This window comes from Physeter macrocephalus, chromosome 21 (assembly GCF_002837175.3).
Source record: "Physeter macrocephalus isolate SW-GA chromosome 21, ASM283717v5, whole genome shotgun sequence".
Classification (NCBI taxonomy): Eukaryota; Metazoa; Chordata; class Mammalia; order Artiodactyla; family Physeteridae; genus Physeter; species Physeter macrocephalus.
The window spans coordinates 61,001,739-61,019,543 of NC_041234.1; the positions used below are offsets into that span (position 1 = coordinate 61,001,739).

The window sequence follows — 17,805 nt, forward strand, 5'->3', positions numbered from 1 at the left end:
AGCATGAACCCCAATAAAGCCTTGCCTGAATTTTCTTGTCTGGCCTTTTATCAATTTCTATTGATTAAAGAGTCCAGGAACCCTGGCCGGTAACAACAATACAAAATGAGCACAGGACTTGGGACTTCCTGCCACTTCCTACTACTCATAACGTCCAGGATTTAGGTTGCAGACTTTGAGTGGTCTAAATATTTAAATATCAGAATATTTTGTCTTGAAAACTTAGAACTGAGTAGAAGGGACTGCTGTAATGTTTGGCAGAATATCTCTCTCTTTCTATTGTCTTCCTGATGCTGAGGCTGAGTACCAGGGGCCATTGATCATTGCACTAGTGTTGTTTTCTTTGTATCCTTTTTTCCAAAAATGGGAAAATAAAAGTAGACCAAAAAAATCTATATATTTCTTACATGTCTTGTACTTCACTCATTTAGGTTAACAGATTATGAGTAATTTTGTGCCAACATATTTGACAACTAAGATGAAATGAGATGTCAGTACTACTATAACTCAACATATGAATCCCTAAAAATCAATGCACCATGAAATCATGTAATACAAACTGAAGATCTTATGGGGAAAATGAGATTAGAGGTGCAACACCCAAACACTTCATCAGTGACCCATTACAAAAAGATAGGAACTTAATAAACATGGTAGCACACTTTTATGCATGTTAAACAGTTAAGAAATATATAAATACTACATACAATACATAGGAAAGTCAACTGAAGTTTGCTTATAGAAACGGATATAGGAAGGGTTGCAGCTTGTGAGTCATTGTGAAGTAGTTTTAAGCAGGATTATCAAAATTTGCAATCTTTCACAGCCTTAAATCTTAGGTCATATTATTCTTTCTTTCAAATGTAGGCCCTTCAAGAGATGCATATATAATAGATAACTGTTTCATTAAAATTGAAAATGTAATCCAATGTAATCCTTCTTTTTCAATTATCATGTGTTTCACTGCTAGAAATTCTTCTGCAAGTTTTAAATCTGCAATCACATCTTCACTCAAGACTGAAAGCTTTGGAAATTGCAACAGTGTTTTAAATCACCAAACCATCATTGAAGGAGCCACTTCTGCAGGACCTGACAATTTTCATTTAAGGCCTTTGTGTATAGATGGTGCCTTCTCATTGAATGTGAGAAAGGTTGCTCCTAATTTTTTTTACTGTCTAGTCTTCAATCCATAGATTCATCAATCTTTTCATTTCTTCTATTACTTTAGGTCTCATTACTGATTTTGTATTTCTTGAAGTTTTTCCAGACATAGATGTTTCCTTTATTTTCACTGTATTGTCTCAGAAGGTCCAAAAATACATATTTCTTTATACCTACTGCTCAGGAGATATCACATATTCTCACACTTCTTTCAAAATTCTTGGTTACTTCAAACTTCACCTCAATATTTAAAGCTTTCCTTTCTCATGCAGTGCTTGGTGTTTTGGGGCCAGAGTGCTTAGACACATTTAGGATATTGTTTACTTACATAGAAAAATTCACAGATAAAAAATAGTAACAAAACACAATTTTGTAGGTAACACCTGAGTAACCAAGGTATCTGGTAGATGTTTGAGGAGTCTGTGTGTGTGTTTTGTGCATTCTTACACAGTCTGATTGCGCTGGGTGCTGTTTTCTGCATTCACATTGTGTTTCTTATGGACGAAATAGTGCATGAGTGAACATGAAATTTATGTAATTTTCAAATTGTTTCCTAATATATCCACCATTTTGGAACAAATTCACCTTTTTAAATAAGTGTTATTGTAAAACTGACTGTGCACAACTCAGCAAAGCAGCCACAAGAAAGAATGCAAAATCTGAGAGCATGTTAAATAGTTTGGATTTATAAATAAAAACCTTATTACAAGGAAATTTCCAGTCCTGGATGGCTTCATTGGTGAAATCTTTTAGATATTTAAGGAAGTAATAATGCCAATCTTAAACAAACTTTTCCTGAAAATAAAGAGGAAACAATTCCCAATTTGTCTATGAAGCTAATAAAACACTGATACCAAAGTCTTAAAAGAAAATTACAAACCAATAACCATCATGGACATAGATGTAAAAATCCTAATGAAAATATTAGCAAATGGAATTAAGCAATATAAAAGAAGAATAATGTATTAGTCTGCTTAGGCTGCCATAGCCAAATACTATAGACTGGGTGGCCTAAACAACAGAAATATATTTTCTAAGTTCTGGAGGCTGGAAGTCCCAGATCCAGGTCCAGCAGGGTTGGTTTCTGGACACCATTGAAGGGATAAAAAGGCAAACCACAGTGTGAGAGAAGATATTAACAACACATAAAACTGGCAAAGTGCGTGTATACAGTCTTCTGAAGAACACCCACAAATAAATGAGAAAAATGGACAACAGAATAGAAAAAGTGGGCTAAAAACTTGAATAAGCACTTTATGAACGATAACATCAAAATGGCCAATTGAAATATGAAATGGTGATCAATTTCATTAGACATCAGGGAAATGCAAATAAAAACTTGAATGAGGGACTTCCCTGGTGGTGCAGTGGTTAAGACTCCGTGCTCCCAGTGCAGGGGGCCCGGGTTTTGTTGCTTGTAATCAAAGAATGCTGACCAATACAGAAATTGTTATCAGGAATAAAGAGTAGTTCAGAGAGAAGGGTGTAGGGATTTTGAATACTCAGCCCTCCAGATCCTCCCAGATAGCCCCCTTAAAATGTCAGACTACCACTCTCTCCTGCTCAAAGTTCTAAATTTTTACATAAGTGACTTATCAAGGTTAGGTATAAATTCAACTGAAATAATTTTAGAAACCAAAAGAATCAGTCTTTGAGTTTAGCTTTTAAAAATCTCAGCTTTTTTTGATCATGAGAAGTAAAGGGGATTTCTTTAGTATGGCCATCAGAGGTCCCTGAGATTTATTATATGCCTAGGGGCAAATTTAAGAAGCTGCACATACTTTTCCTCACGTTAAATTAGTCAGTGCCATCAGATGTAGCCACTTCTGACACACTGGCCTTTTTTTATTGCTGTTCCTTCTGCGTGGAAGGTTCTTCCCTAAATTCCTTCAGGACTCTTCTCAAATGTCACTTTATCAGAAAGCCTTTCCCTAATCTATCTAAATCAATAAATTCTCATCCCACCCCATACTGTTTTATTTTCCTTCGTAGCATTTGGCACTTTGTAACATTTATTTGTTTCTCTTTTACTCCTGGAATCACAAGCTCCGTGAGGGAAGGCATTACGTTATGTTCTGTACTTTGAACAAGTGCCTGGCACGTAGTAGGCGCTTAGTGACATACTCGTAGTCTGTATGAACTTGCCCACGTATTGCAGAGGTAACATGTTCTTTTTGTGACTATATAGTTATTTATTAAGGCAGCCGTACTTGGATTTTAAGTCCTCAACTAGAAAAATCACATATGCCTGAAAAAACGAACATAATGAAAAGTTCTACACCCAGCAAAGTAACTTTCAAATGGACTATGGAGAATATTCTGAAAGGTGTCATCAGGGATAGCGACAGTCAACCACAGGGTTGAACTGTTTTCCCCGGAGAAAGAGAGCCAACTTCTGCAGCTTCCTAGAGCTGCACCAGGTAGGCGGAGAAAGGGCGGAGCCGATCGGCGAGAGGCGGAACTGGGTGGGGCTACTTTGAGCGGTGCTTAGTTGAGCTATTTTGTCCCTTTCCGCTCTCCGTGCGAAGACCTGGGCGGAGAGCGCTACAGCTATGGCGGTCGTTAGGGTAAGTAAAAATTACTTTGCTTAGTTTCTCTGGATGCTGCTAGCCCTCTGATAACTGTAGAAGGGATCCTCCTAACTTCAGAAGGGAGTCCCACAGCAAGAGGCGAGGTGGAGATGGGGTTGCGAGAGAATTGGCAAGGTCAGGGAATCTTTAACGTTTGAAGCCCCAAGACACCTGCTTCTTCCCTTTAGAGTTTCCTCAGCCTGGGACGGTTCTCTCTCCTCAGTCCCCTGCTGTTGACTGTTTACACAGCGGCAGGGTGAAAACTGGGAAACAGCTGGGCGAAAATGGCCCGCCAGGCAACGAGCAGCGAACAGACTTGGGTCTTGAGATGAAACAGAGAAAAGAATCCTGGGCATTTGTCTGGGTGCACAGGGCGGGGCCTCACGACCCTTTGAAGGACTTTGTTCAAACATTATTTCGGGTGAAATAGACCAGGATAGAGACGTCTCAAGTCTCTCTGCAGTGCCTGGGTTTGTATTCACTGTTGTTACTTTACGGGTTTGAATGACAAACCTAAGTTTCTTTTGAGTTCTGTAATGGGAAAAGGTGCCTTTACTTAGGAATCTGTGTACAGGAAGTGACACAAGTGGCTGCTAGCTGCAGTTCCCTAAGTAGGTTTCAGTAACAGTAGTCGACAAATATCTGAGTAGACAAATACCTATGGGTAGATATTTGTAGCGGGTCTTAAGTGTAAAATGCACTGCTTGCAGGAGATACAAATATGAATAATTCAGGCTCAGTATCCGTGTTGATTCGCCATTCTCACTCCATTTCTGCTTTCAGAATTTATTTGAATTATCACAACACCCTTCTAACTGGATTCGCTGCCTCTAGCCTGGCTCTCATGGAATTCATTTCCCCCTGCACTGCCAGAGTACTAAAATGTAAATCTGATTATGCCCTTCCACTACTTAAAAATCTTTATTGGCACTCCATCATCTGCCCTCTAGGGTCAGGTCAGACTCCTATGTCTGGAACAGCCGACTCTGCTTTGGCTTTCCAGCTTCATTTCCTGTCTCTCAGGAACTCTCCTAATATCTGTACTCCAAGACTTTTTCCCTGCTCTTTCTCTGGGCCTGAAGTGCCGTTTCCCATCCTCATCTAGTTAGTTCCTATTCATATTTCACTCATTCATTTAACAGGGATTTGTGTACTGCCTCCCCATATGCTAAATACAAAATGCCTTTTCCAAGATAGTGTCCCAGATCTCCCCAGTCTGATTTAAATAACTCCTCTTTGTGCTCGAGAGGACTCTGGGCATACTTTTACCATAGGACTTATCATACTGCAAATAGTAGACTATTTACTTGTGTATTCTATCCTCCTAAACTATAAGCTACTTGAGGACAGTAATTATAATATGTTAATTTTTGTATCCTTAGTACCTACACAGGTATGAGCTATATTAGGGACTCAATAAATTCTACATGAATAAATAAGTGCCAGGCAATGGACATAAAAGTATTAAATTAAGTAGTGGAGATGTATCATATAACAAATGATTGTTATTCAGAGTAGAGGAAGTGCTTTGTTCTCAGGAGAAGTACAAAGTGATCTGAGGGTTCAGAAGAGAGAGTTCACACCTAGTTGAAGAGAATAAAGAAAGACATCATGGAGGGAGTACAGAGAGAGAAGGAATGGTCAGTGATTAAAAAGCAGACCTGAATAGTGTGTTGTCACTGAAGCCTAGAGAAGGAGCGAGTTGAACAGTAGAAGGAGCGAGTTGAACAGTCTTTTGATTTGGCTATTAATAAGGCACTGGTAGCTGCCATTTATTAAGTGCTTACTGCAAGGCCAGGCACCATGCTAAAATACTTTGCATATATTATTTCACTTAATTCTCAAGACAACTTTACGTTGTAGATGTTAATGATCACCATTTTACAAATGAAAAACTAAGGTTTAGAAAATTCAATTAAATTGCCAAAGTCACAATGCTAATAAGAGCTGAAGTGAGGTAAAGTGGTAGAGTGAGAACCTAGATTGTAAGGGGTTAGGGAAAGGATAAGGGGTGGGAAACTGGCATTCATTTAGCACCTACTTTGACCAGCTGCTTTACATGTATTATTTCAGTTTAATCTTCTTGATGACCCTAAGAAATGGGTAGTATCCCCATTTGACATATGAAAAAATTGAGGTTTAGAAAAAGTGCTTGCTCCGGGTTATCCAAGCAGAAGAACTAGGTTCAAACACAGGTATATTGGGCTTCAATGTCCTTGATCTTTCCACTACTCCTTGCCTCCTCTGGAAGGGAGGTATACATTACTCTTTAGAGAAATGTTGCGGCAAAAGGTAGGGAAGAAATCTTGAGTTGGGGGTAGCAAATTCCAGGAAGGTTTCTTTTCATTTAAAAAAGTAGGAGACTATATGCCAATTAAATCTCAATAAAACTGGTGAAAAAACAAATGTCAGGAGACCTGAGCAGGTTTGGAGACAAGTGGAAATGTGCCAAGAACTGGTAAGAATTAATAATAGTGATCACAGCTATTATGCTATTGAACATTTACTGTGCTAGGCATTTTGCTAAGCACGTTATGTGAATTTTCGCATTTATGCTTCACAGTGGCCCTATATCTAGGTACTGTTATTACCAGCATTTTACAGGTAAAGATACTGAAGCTTAGAAAGGTTGAGTAACTTTTCCACAGTCACTCAGTCATAAGTGGTAGATCTGGATCTGAAATCGCTATGGTCTGAGTTCAGATCTGGGGCTTAAGCTTGAGGAAGCATCTGTGAGGCCGAGGTACAAAAATGCTGATCTGTGTTAATTTTGAAGCCCCAGAGATTAATAACAAGGATTAAGGTAGAAAGGAGTCCTGAAAGTTGGTAGATAACTCTGAAAATAGTTTACATACATTTTGAGAGATAAGAACTTTTTGAGCAGATGTGATGGTGGAACACTGATGTGGAATTAGCCTTGAGAACAAGTACTGTACTGATCTCTCCTCCTGACCTCTTGAATCAGAGAGAATGGCTGGAGGACTGGCCTTCATTTAAAAGGATTGGGAGGAATGTAGTGTCAAAAGCTAGATTTCATTAATGCCAGAGATTGAGTGAATTTGAGGAAAATTTTCATCCTAAAATATATTTGTTTCTAATAGAATACTTAATATTGAAATATGGCTACCATGTATTGAGTATTTCCTATGTGTCAGACACTGTATTATGCTGTTGATGCACATTATTTCATTTAATTCTCACAAAAAGTTTTCTGGGGTAGATAGTTTTATTGGCTTAAAGAACAGGAGTAAAGCAGTAAGGAAAACAAAGCTGAAATAGGAGGATGTAGTCAGAGAAAAGCTTGTTGAGTTTATGATTTTAGCTATCAACAAGTTCTGGGAAATGGTAAATTCAGGATGTACTCACGGAGTGGGTAACTGCAGTGGAGTGAATATGAAGGTCTAAAAAGGTGAGGTCAAAGAAGAGTGAGGTGAGACTTTTGAGTGGTTCAGCCATATGGACGTTAAAGTCACTCAGAGTTATGGCAGGATTTAGAGTATAGAAGAAGACTATTAACCAGGATCCTAAATCTTCAATGTGATGAAGTGACCAGGAGGAAGGTGCTAAGGATGAATAGATGGGTGGTATGAGTCTCAGACGAGAATTACTTTTCTTTCCTTTATGAAAACTTTCTTCAGTTGAAGTATAGCATACATACAGTTAAGTACACAAATCATAAGCAGCTTGGTAAAGTTTCGAAAAATGATCATACTTGTTCACCCAGCAGCCAAATTAAAAAAAAAATTACCAGCAGCCTCGAGGCCCTCCCCTTTGCTCCTTCTCCACCATAGATTAATTAGCATATTTTAAACTTTATGTAAATGGAATAAGGCAATATTTACTCTGTTATGTCTGGCTTCTTTCACCCAATATTGTTTTTGAGATTCAGCCATTACACATGTATGCTAGTTCATTCATTCTTATTGCTCTATGATATTCTAGAGGGTGAATATATCATGATTTATTTATCCATTCTACTGTTAATGGATATTTGAATTATTTTCAGTTTTGAGCTATTACAAATAATGCTCCCATCAACATTCTTGTATATGTCTTTTGGCGCACATAAGTGAACATTGCTGTTGAGTATATACCTAGGAGTGGGATCGCCAGGTCATAGGGCATGCAGCTTTGGTAGCTACTGCCAAATAGTTTTCCAAAGTGGTTGTACCAATTTACATTCCCATTCATGAGGGTTCCAGTTGTTCCACTTTCTCACTAACAAGAACAGAGATTTTTACCTAAGGCTGAGGAAGTAATGGCTTAGAAGCAGCGTTGGCAATCAGAAGAAGACAAACTCTACCTCCTATACCAGAGACACTTTGAATAGCCTCCACTTGAGAGTTACAAGGGAAGCAGTGACCTCAGGGGACAGTCATGTTTCATTTTAGGCAAGGAGAGAAGAGGGTAGACACAATGGAAGGGCTTTTGGAGTTTGGTGGAGTAGCAGGAACTTTGGTCAGTGAAGAGAAAATACAGATCACTGTAGAAATTAGAATACAGGAGATGATACATGACTCTGGAATTGTGTTTTGGGGCTTGAGTCAAGGATCATGGGGATGGGAAGGAACATGGATGCCATAGACCTAAAGGTTTCAAAATCCTTGATAATACCAGCCTTCGTGTCAACTTTAGTCTTTGTCTCTTTCCTCTTTTGTTTCATGTGACTGATATCAGAAAGTAGTTGGAGCCTAACAAAGTAAAGTTCATTCTTGGGAAGACGGTTGGTTATCTCCAGCAAAATCAGTTTTTCACTTTCCACTCAGCATTGTTGAGCATCTGTATTTTCAGTGCAACTTTGAAAGTATGCTTTGAAACCCTTAACCATACTTGGTATAGGTTCCAGGATGTTGCTTTATGCCATAGAGTGAAAATGATCTGTGCCTTGCCTCCTACCACACTTATATGACTGAGCTATTCCCTGTGATGTCATCCTCACAGGTGGCTGTTAGGTGTTCTGTGAACCTCATTTAATATGGAAATTAAAAATTGCTTGACATGGACCCTAAAATGTTTGTATAACGGGCGCATGTAAGTCAATATTTCCTGATCTTAGCTGTGCATTAGAATCATCTGGGCAGCTTAGAAAAGGTACTGTTGCCTGAGCCCCACCCCAGATGGGGCATTTTAATATTTTAAAAGCCCACGAGTGATTCTCATGTGTTGCTAGGTTCGAGAACCACTGATTTAGGGGAGAATTTGTGGCTTTTATACAGGTTAGAGAAGAAAGGGTATTAGGCTTTTCAGGTTATGAAGAACAGAGGCAAATTCAAGTCATCTTAAGTGGTAGTTTATTGGAAAGTTGCATAGGTTAGGAAGAAAGCCTAGGAAACTGTCTCACCAGCTAAACAAATCTCAAGAAGAACCGTTCAGAATACCATAGCAACTGTGGTAGTTACCATTCTCATGACTGTTCTGCTTCTGCTAACCCTATGTGTTTCATATCCAGACTTCCCTAGAGATAAGATCTGATCAGGTTGGCTAGTCACTAACCACTGCAAAATACCCTTCTTAGGCAGAAATTGCACATCGGGCCCCTTTGTAAGGCAGTCTCTTGTTGGCTGCCTTTGGCTCAGATACCAATCCCTGGTCCAGTCGGTTTTGGCCAGTGCATCAGTCCTTTAGTTAACAGCATAGTGACCTATGTTAGAAATCACAGAAGGGAGCAATATAGTTGTCAGGTGCTCTAAGACTTCTTAGAAGGGGCAAGGCAATGGATGGATACTTTTGGGGTTCATGGTCTGGTACAATTTACTTTTGAATACTTTCCAGAAGTGATAAAGTTGTTGAAAATATCTAGGTTTTATTTAGAGTTGTTATTAAAAGCTAACTTATTAAGATCTTGTAATTTAAATTGGGAAATTGGTTGCCCAAGGATAAAAAAACACGGAGACAACCAGTGTAAGTAGCAATCTGTGGTGGATAATAAAATTTGCTTAGTATAGTTTGAACATATTCAGGGAAAATGTAACCCACTTCTGTAATCTCCCCTGAGTTATATAGACTTGATGGATATTAGTACTCTAAGCTAAGGCATGAGTTGCATACTTAATGTAGATTTGGCCTGGCTGTTTTTGGATCTTTTCTCTCAGTCATTCTGAAACTTACTAGGGACTTCTCATATCACTAGGCTAACTGCTACTGCCATATCCCCTCAGCCTGGCTCTGTAGTTCACCTCATTCATTCATACATCCAAATTCCTACTTGATATCTTTAGGTGCATCAAATTCAACATGTGCAAAATTCCTTTATCTTTACCACATTTGATTTTTCTGCTGTATTCCATCATTTTAAAGAATCCTCTACATCCATACTGTTAACAAGTCTTCTGAATACTTTATACTTTCATACATTCTTATTCTTTTATACATTCGTTCAAAAAAATTTTTCATGCCCATAATGTGCAGGAGATGGTGATAAACATTGGGGATACAAAGATCAACAAGATAGGAACAAGAGGTATATAGAAGAGAAAACACTAAAACTAATAAGCACATGAAGAGATGCTCAAAATAATTAACAGATAACTACGTATTAGAACAATGAGATAACATTTTATTAAGCTAGAGGAAAATAGAATGCTGGTTAAGTCCAAATGTTGTTAGGGTTATTGGAATGTAAGCGCCCCCATGTACTGCTGGTGGGAGTATTGACTGGTACAGCTACTGGGGAGATCAATCTGATATTATTTAGTGAAATTAAGTATATACACATGTACTATGGCATGGCAATTCTGTTCTTGAGTGTATATCACAAAGATATACAAGTTCATGAGGGTACTTATAGGAGGATTTTCATCACAGTGTTTTTTTATGGTGATGGGGAGTTTGAGGCAATATAGGTGTCCCTCACTGACAGGGATAGGTGAAATGTGGTGGATGTACATCATGTAATACTATATAGCAGCTAGAAGAAATGGGTTATATGTACACATAGGAACACAGATGGATATAAAAGGCTATGTTTTATGAAAAAGGATAAGAAACAAAACAACTGTAATACACCATTTACTTTGTGAAAACAGTAAGAAAAAATGAGATGTGTAACAAAATTAAAAATACATGTACACATTACTACAATATGCATTTGGTAAAAATTCAAACAAAAAGATAATCATTAAATATATGAAAATAGCTACCTATGGTGGATGAATTAGAGTGAAATTTGGAGATTAAAGGAAATGAGTGAATTAATCAATTATAAAGGAGGGAGGACAAAGAAGAACAAGACCAAAGTACTGTCCTCAAGGAATGGACTCTAGTGGGCGAAACTGATAAGTAAACACAAGTTGTATTCAAAATAAAAGATATCTAAAAGTTACTGTGGGAGAAAAGAGGAAGAAGTAGTTTAAATGCCTACAGAACATAAGGCTGCTTCATAATATTTGTTCATTTTAGTTCATTCATTTAGTTCTTCAACAAGTATGTATTAAGCACCTACCATGGGTTAAGAACTGCTACTTGCCATGTGGTGGTAGATTGTATTTTTTATTTCAAATATTTGCTTTCTCTTCCTGTGAGAGGATTATACACCCCTGCCTAGATTTCTTATTCTTTCCCTCTACCTCAAGAATGACTAGTATTACTTTACTAGGTAAATAATTTTATAAATTTTTTTGGCATATTTTGGTACTGATCAAAATATTGTTAAAGCAAAATATTTACTCTACCTTAGTCTAATTGAAACACAAGTCCTTCTGTTTATCATTAAAGAGGCAGTAGAGTTAAACAGAACTTAATTTTGTAAGCAGAGAAAATACCATTATATCCATTCACTCATCTGGACTAATGGAAGGAAAGGAGCAGCATAAATAATTGAAAACCAATATTTGCACTTAACTTTCGGATGTATTTTTATACTTATATTTCTGCCTATAGCAAAAGCTGAAATTTTGGGCCCCTGTGACAAAATTCACTATAGAGCTCTTGTGACAAAAATTCACAGAGCCATGTTACAGGAAGGGACAATTCATCCTCCCATTGAATTGTCTTGGCACATTTGTCAAGAACTAATTGACCTTAAATGTAAGGTTTATTTTTGGACTCTCAATTAACTCTATTCCATTGATCTATATTTCTATCTTTATGCCAGTATTACACTGTTTTCATTGCTGTAGCTTTTTATTAAGTTTGAAATGGGAAAATGTGAGTGCTCTAACTTGGTCCTTTTTTTAGTATAATTTATTGTGAAATAATTTCACATTTACAGAAAAGTTGCAAGAGTACAAAGACCTCATCTCCTTAAATCAGATTCTACAGTTGTTAACTTTTGACATTTTCTCCCTTTCTCCTCTATTATAATTATTCCTTTTCTGATCAATCTGAGAGCAAGTTGCAGACATGTTGCTATTTCACCCCTAAGTATTTCACTGTGTATTTCCTCAAAAAGAAGTATACTGTTCTATAACCTTGGTGCAAGCCTCCCAATCAGGATGTTAATACTGATACAGCACTACCATCCAATCCACAGATGTCATTCAAATTTCACCCACTGCACAATGTCTCCTTTTCCTTTCTAGGCCAGGATCCAAATCTAGGATCATGCATTATGTTTCCTTATCATATCTCTTTGATCTGCTTTAATCTGGAATATTTCCTTACTCTTTCCTATCTTTCATGAGTGACCTTGACAGTTTTTTTCTTCCAGTTTTATTGAGATATAATTGACATACAGCACTGCATAAGTTTAAGTTGTACAGAATGATTTGACTTACATCATGAAATGATTATCACAGTAAGTTTAGTGAACATCCATCATCTCATTTAGATACAAAATTAAGGAAATAGAAAAAAAATTTTTTCCTTTGATGAGAATTCCAATTTTGATCTTTTTTCTCAAGATGTTTGACTTTTCTAGGTTCCTTGCATTTCCATATGAATATTAGAAACAGCTTGTCAATTTAAAAAAAGAGCATCTGGAATTTTGATAGTAACTGTCTTGAATCACTAGATCACTTTGGGGAGTATTGCTATCTTGACAGTGCTAAGTCTGACAATCCATGAACTTGGGATGTCTTTCAGTTGATTTAGGTCTTTGATTTTTTTCGACGATATTTTGTAGTTTTCAGTCTAAAAGTCTTGCACTTATTTTGCAAGTCTTGCAAGACTTGCAAATTTAGCCTTGCATTAAATTTATTCCTATTTTATTCTTCTTAATATTCTTGTTAATGAAATTGTTTTTGTAATTTCATTTTCAAATTATTCCTTACTGGCAAATAGAAATAAAATATATTTTGGTATATTGATTTATATCCTGTGTACCTTGCAACATTGCTGAATTCGCTTATTAGCTTGAATAGTTGAGTGCACGCATGTACGTGTGTGTGAGTGAATATATTCCTTAGGATTTTCTACATACAAGATCATGTCATATGTAAATAGAGGTAGTTTTACTTCTTTTCTAAACTGCATGCCTTTTATTTCTTTTTATTGTCTAATTGCCCTGACTGGAACGTCCAGTACAATGTTGAATAGAAGTAGTGACAACAGACATTCTGTTCTTGTTCCTGATCATAGCGGGAAAGCTTCCAGCTATTCATCATGAAATATGTTAGCTGTGGGATTTTTTATAGGCCCCCTACACCAGGTTAAGGAAGTTCTTTTCTATTCCTAGTTTGTTGAGCGTTTTTTTTTTTTTTTAAACATGGAAGAGTCGGGCTTCCCTGGTGGCACAGTGGTTGAGAGTCCACCTGCCAATGAAGGGGACGTGGGTTCGTGCCCCGGTCTGGGAGGATCCCACATGCCGCAGAGCAGCTGGGCCCGTGAGCCATGGCCTCTGAGCCTGCGCTCCGCAACCGGAGAGGCCACACAGTGAGAGGCCCGCGTACCACAAAAACAAACAAACAAACAAACATGGAAGAGTATTAGTATTGGTCAAATGCTTCTTCTATGTCTACTGATATGGTCATGTATTTATTGTCCATTATTTTATTAATATGGTATATTACATTGATTAATTTTCATATGTTGGACTAACCTTGCATTTTTGATATGTTAATATATCCCACTTGGTCAAATGCATAGTTATTTTTATTTGTGTCTGTATTCAGCTTCTATTATTTCATTGAGGATTTTTAATCTATATCTATAAACAGTATTGGTCTGTAGTTTTCTTATGATGTCTTTGGTTTTGGTGCCCGGACAGTACTAGCCTTATAGAATGAGAGGGGAAGTGTTGCCTCCTCTGCTATTTTTTGGAAAAGTTTTTGAAAGATTAGTGTTAATTCTTCTTTAAACTTTAGGTAGAATTTACGCATGAAGCGGTCTGTACCTGGGCTTTCCTTATAGGAAGATTCTTGATTATTAATTAAATCTCTTTACTGGTTATATATTCAGATTTTCCATTCTCCTTTCATCCTTTTGGTAATTTGTGTCTTTCTAGGAATTTGTTCATTTCTTCCAAGTTATCTAATTTGTTGCTGTATAGTTGTTCATAGTATTAACTTAAAATGTTTTTTATTTCTGTAAGGTCAGTATGTGATGTCCTTTCTTTCATTACTAATTTTTGTAATTTGAGCCTTTTCTTTCTATTTTTTCTTGTTACCTTATCAAAAGGGTGGTCAATTTTGTTGATCATTTCAAAGAAATGACTTTTGGGTGTGTTGATTTTCTGGGTTGATTTTCTTCCCTCTATTTCATTTATTTCCACTCTAATCTTCACTCTTTCCTTTCTTGTGCTTGCTTTGGGGTTAAGATTTCTTTTCTATTTTCCTAAGGTAAATTATTAAATTATTGATTTGAGGTATTTTTTTTTAGCATTTACAGCTATATATAAATTTCCCTTTCAGACCTGCTTTCACTACACCATAAGTTTTGGTGTCTTTTGTTTTCATTTTGTTTCATTTCATTCAACTCAAAAGTATTTTCTAATTTTATTTGTGACTTTTTTTCTTTGGCCTATTGGTATTTAGGAGTATTTTGTTTTTTAATTATTTTTCACATACTTGTGCATTTTCCAGATCTTTTTATTGTTCATTTCTAATTTAATTTTGTTGTGGTCAGAGACCATGCTTTGTTTGTACAATTTTAAATCTTTTGAGACCTGTCCTATGGCCTACTGTATGGTCTATCCTGAAGAATGTTCCATATGCACTTGATAAGAATGTATATTCTGCTATTGTTGGGTGGAGGCGTGCTGTGGAAGTCTGTCAGGTCTACTTAGTGTATATTGTTGTTCAAATCTTCTATATTGCTGACCTTCTGCCTAGTTGAATTCATTACTAAAATGAGGTATTGAATTTTCTAACTATTATTATTACATTGTCTATTTTTTCCCTCTGTTTTCTTTGTTTTCTGTTTGTTCTGCTTTTCCTTTCTGTGTTTTCTGTCAGTTTTTCTTTCAAGTATTTTGTGGCTCTGTTGTTAGGTGCATATATGTTTATAATTGTTATATGTTTCTGATAGATTTACCCTCTTATCATTATAATATGTCTCTCTAACTCTAGTAACAATTTTTGTCTCAAAGTCAAATTATGGTGGCTATTTTCCTGGTATACCTTTTTCCATGATTTTACTTTTAATTTCAATATATCTTTAAATCTAAAATATGTTTCCTTTGGACAGGATTTTGTTTTTTTAATAAAATATGACCATCTTTGTCTTTTTTTTTTTGTACATGGATCATCATAACATCTTTATTTTTTTTTGACATCTTTATTGGAGTATAATTCCTTTACAATGGTGTGGTAGTTTCTGCTTTATAACAAAGTGAATCAGTTTTACGTATACATATGTTCCCATATCTCTTCCCTCTTGTGTCTCCTACCCTCCCACCCTCACTATCCCACCCCTCTAGGTGGCCACAAAGCACTGAGCTGATCTCCCTGTGCTGTGCAGCTGCTTCCCACTAGCTATCTATTTTATGTTTGGTAGTGTATATATGTCCATGCCACTCTCTCACTTTGTCACAGCTTACCCTTCCCCCTCCCCATATCCTCAAGTCCATTCTCTAGTAGGTCTGTGTCTTTATTCTCGTCTTAACCCTAGTTCTTCATGACTTTTTTTTCTTAGATTCCATATATATGTGTTCTTTATCTGACTTACTTCACTCTGTGTGACAGACTCTAGGTCCATCCACCTCATTACAAATAACTCAATTTCGTTTCTTTTTTGGCTGGGTAAAAATCCAATTTATATATGTGCCACATCTTCTTTATCCATTCATCTGATGATGGACACTTAGGTTGCTTCCATCTCCTGGCTATTGTAAGTAGAGCTGCAATGAACATTTTGCTACATGACTCTTTTTAGAATATGGTTTTCTCAGGGTATATGCTCAATAGTGGGATTGCTGGGTCATATGGTAGTTCTATTTGTAGTGTTCTAAGGAAGCTCCATACTGTTCTCCATAGTGGCTTTACCAATTCACATTCCCACTAGCAGTGCAAGAGGGTTCCCTTTTCTCCACACCCTCTCCTCAGTTGTTTCACCTGCAAATATTTTCTCCCATTCTATGGGTTGTCTTCTGGACTTGTTTATGGTTTCCTTTACTGTGCAAAAGCTTTAAAGTTTCATTAGGTTCCATTTGTTTATTTTTGTTTTTATTTCCATTTCTCTAGGAGGTGGGTCAAAAAGGATCTTGCTGTGGTTTATGTCATAGAGTGTTCTGCCTATGCTTTCTTCTAAGAGTTTGATAGTTTCTGTCCTTACATTTAGGTCTTCAATCCATTTTGAGCTTATTTTTGTGTATGGTGTTAGGGAGTGTTCTAATCTCATACTTTTACATGTACCTGTCCAGTTTTCCCAGCACCGTTTATTGATATATTCTTACCTCCTTTATCAAAGATAAGGTGACCATATGTGTGTGGGTTTATCTCTGGGCTTTCTCTCCTGTTCCATTGATCTATATTTCTGTTTTTGTGCCAGTACCATACTGTCTTGATTACTGTAGCTTTGTAGTATAGTCTGAAGTCAGGGAGCCTGATTCCTCCAGCTCCGTTTTTCGTTCCCAAAATTGCTTTGGCTATTCAGGGTCTTTTGTATTTCCATACAAACTGAAATTTTTTGTTCTAGTTCTGTGAAAAATGCCAGTGGTAGTTTTATAGGGATTGCATTGAATCTGTTGATTGCTTTGATAGTAGAGTCATTTTCACAATGTTGATTCTTCCATTCCAAGAACATGATATATCTCTCCATCTGTTTGTATCATCTTTAATTTCTTTCATCAGTGTCTTATAATTTTCTGCAGACAGGTCTTTTGTCTCCTTAGGTAGGTTTATTCCTAGATATTTTATTCTTTTTGTTGCAATGGTAAATGGGAGTGTTTTCTTAATTTCACTTTCAGATTTTTCATCATTAGTGTATAAGAATGCCAGAGATTTCTGTGCATTAATTTTGTATCCTGCTACTTTACCAAATTCATTGATTAGCTCTAGTAGTTTCCTGGTAGCCTCCTTAGGATTCTCTATGTATAGTATCATGTCATCTGCAAACAGTGACAGCTTTACTTCTTCTTTTCCTATTTGGATTCCTTTTATTTCTTTTTCTTCTCTGATTGCTGTGGCTAGAACTTCCAAAACTATGTTGAATAAGAGTGGTGAGAGTGGGCAACCTTGTCTTGTTCCTGATCTTAGTGGAAATGGTTTCAGTTTTCACCATTGAGGACGATATTGGCTGTGGGTTTGTCATATCTGGCCTTTTCTATGTTGAGGAAAGTTCCCTATATGCCTACTTTCTGCAGTTTTTATCATAAATGGGTGTTGAATTTTGTCGAAAGTGTTCTCTGCATCATTTTATTCTTTTTGTTGCAATGGTAAATGGGAGTGTTTTCTTAATTTCACTTTCAGATTTTTCATCATTAGTGTATAGGAATGCCAGAGATTTCTGTGCATTAATTATGTATCCTGCTACTTTACCAAATTCATTGATTAGCTCTAGTAGTTTTCTGGTAGCATCTTTAGGATTCTCTATGTAGAGTATCATGTCTTCTGCAAACAGTGACAGCTTTACTTCTTCTTTTCCGATTTCGATTCCTTTTATTTTTAGAATGAGTTTTGGAGTGTTCCTCCCTCTGCTATATTTTGGAGGAGTTTGAGAACGATGGGTGTTAGCTCTTCTCTAAATGTTTGATAGAATT

At 36.7% G+C, this 17,805-nt stretch overlaps 1 protein-coding gene across 4 annotated transcripts in view; it reads left to right on the top strand.

The window, feature by feature from the left end:
• Positions 1-3,666: 3,666 nt before the first annotated feature.
• The window catches only part of APOOL (apolipoprotein O like), a 171,094-nt gene continuing 156,955 nt past the window's right edge, over positions 3,667-17,805 (top strand). For all 4 annotated transcript variants that reach the window (XM_055081501.1, XM_055081500.1, XM_055081499.1 and 1 more), the window contains exon 1: positions 3,667-3,728. In XM_055081501.1, the coding sequence (XP_054937476.1) occupies positions 3,714-3,728 (15 nt within the window). In that variant the 5' untranslated portion in view covers positions 3,667-3,713. The remainder of the gene's footprint in view (positions 3,729-17,805) is intronic.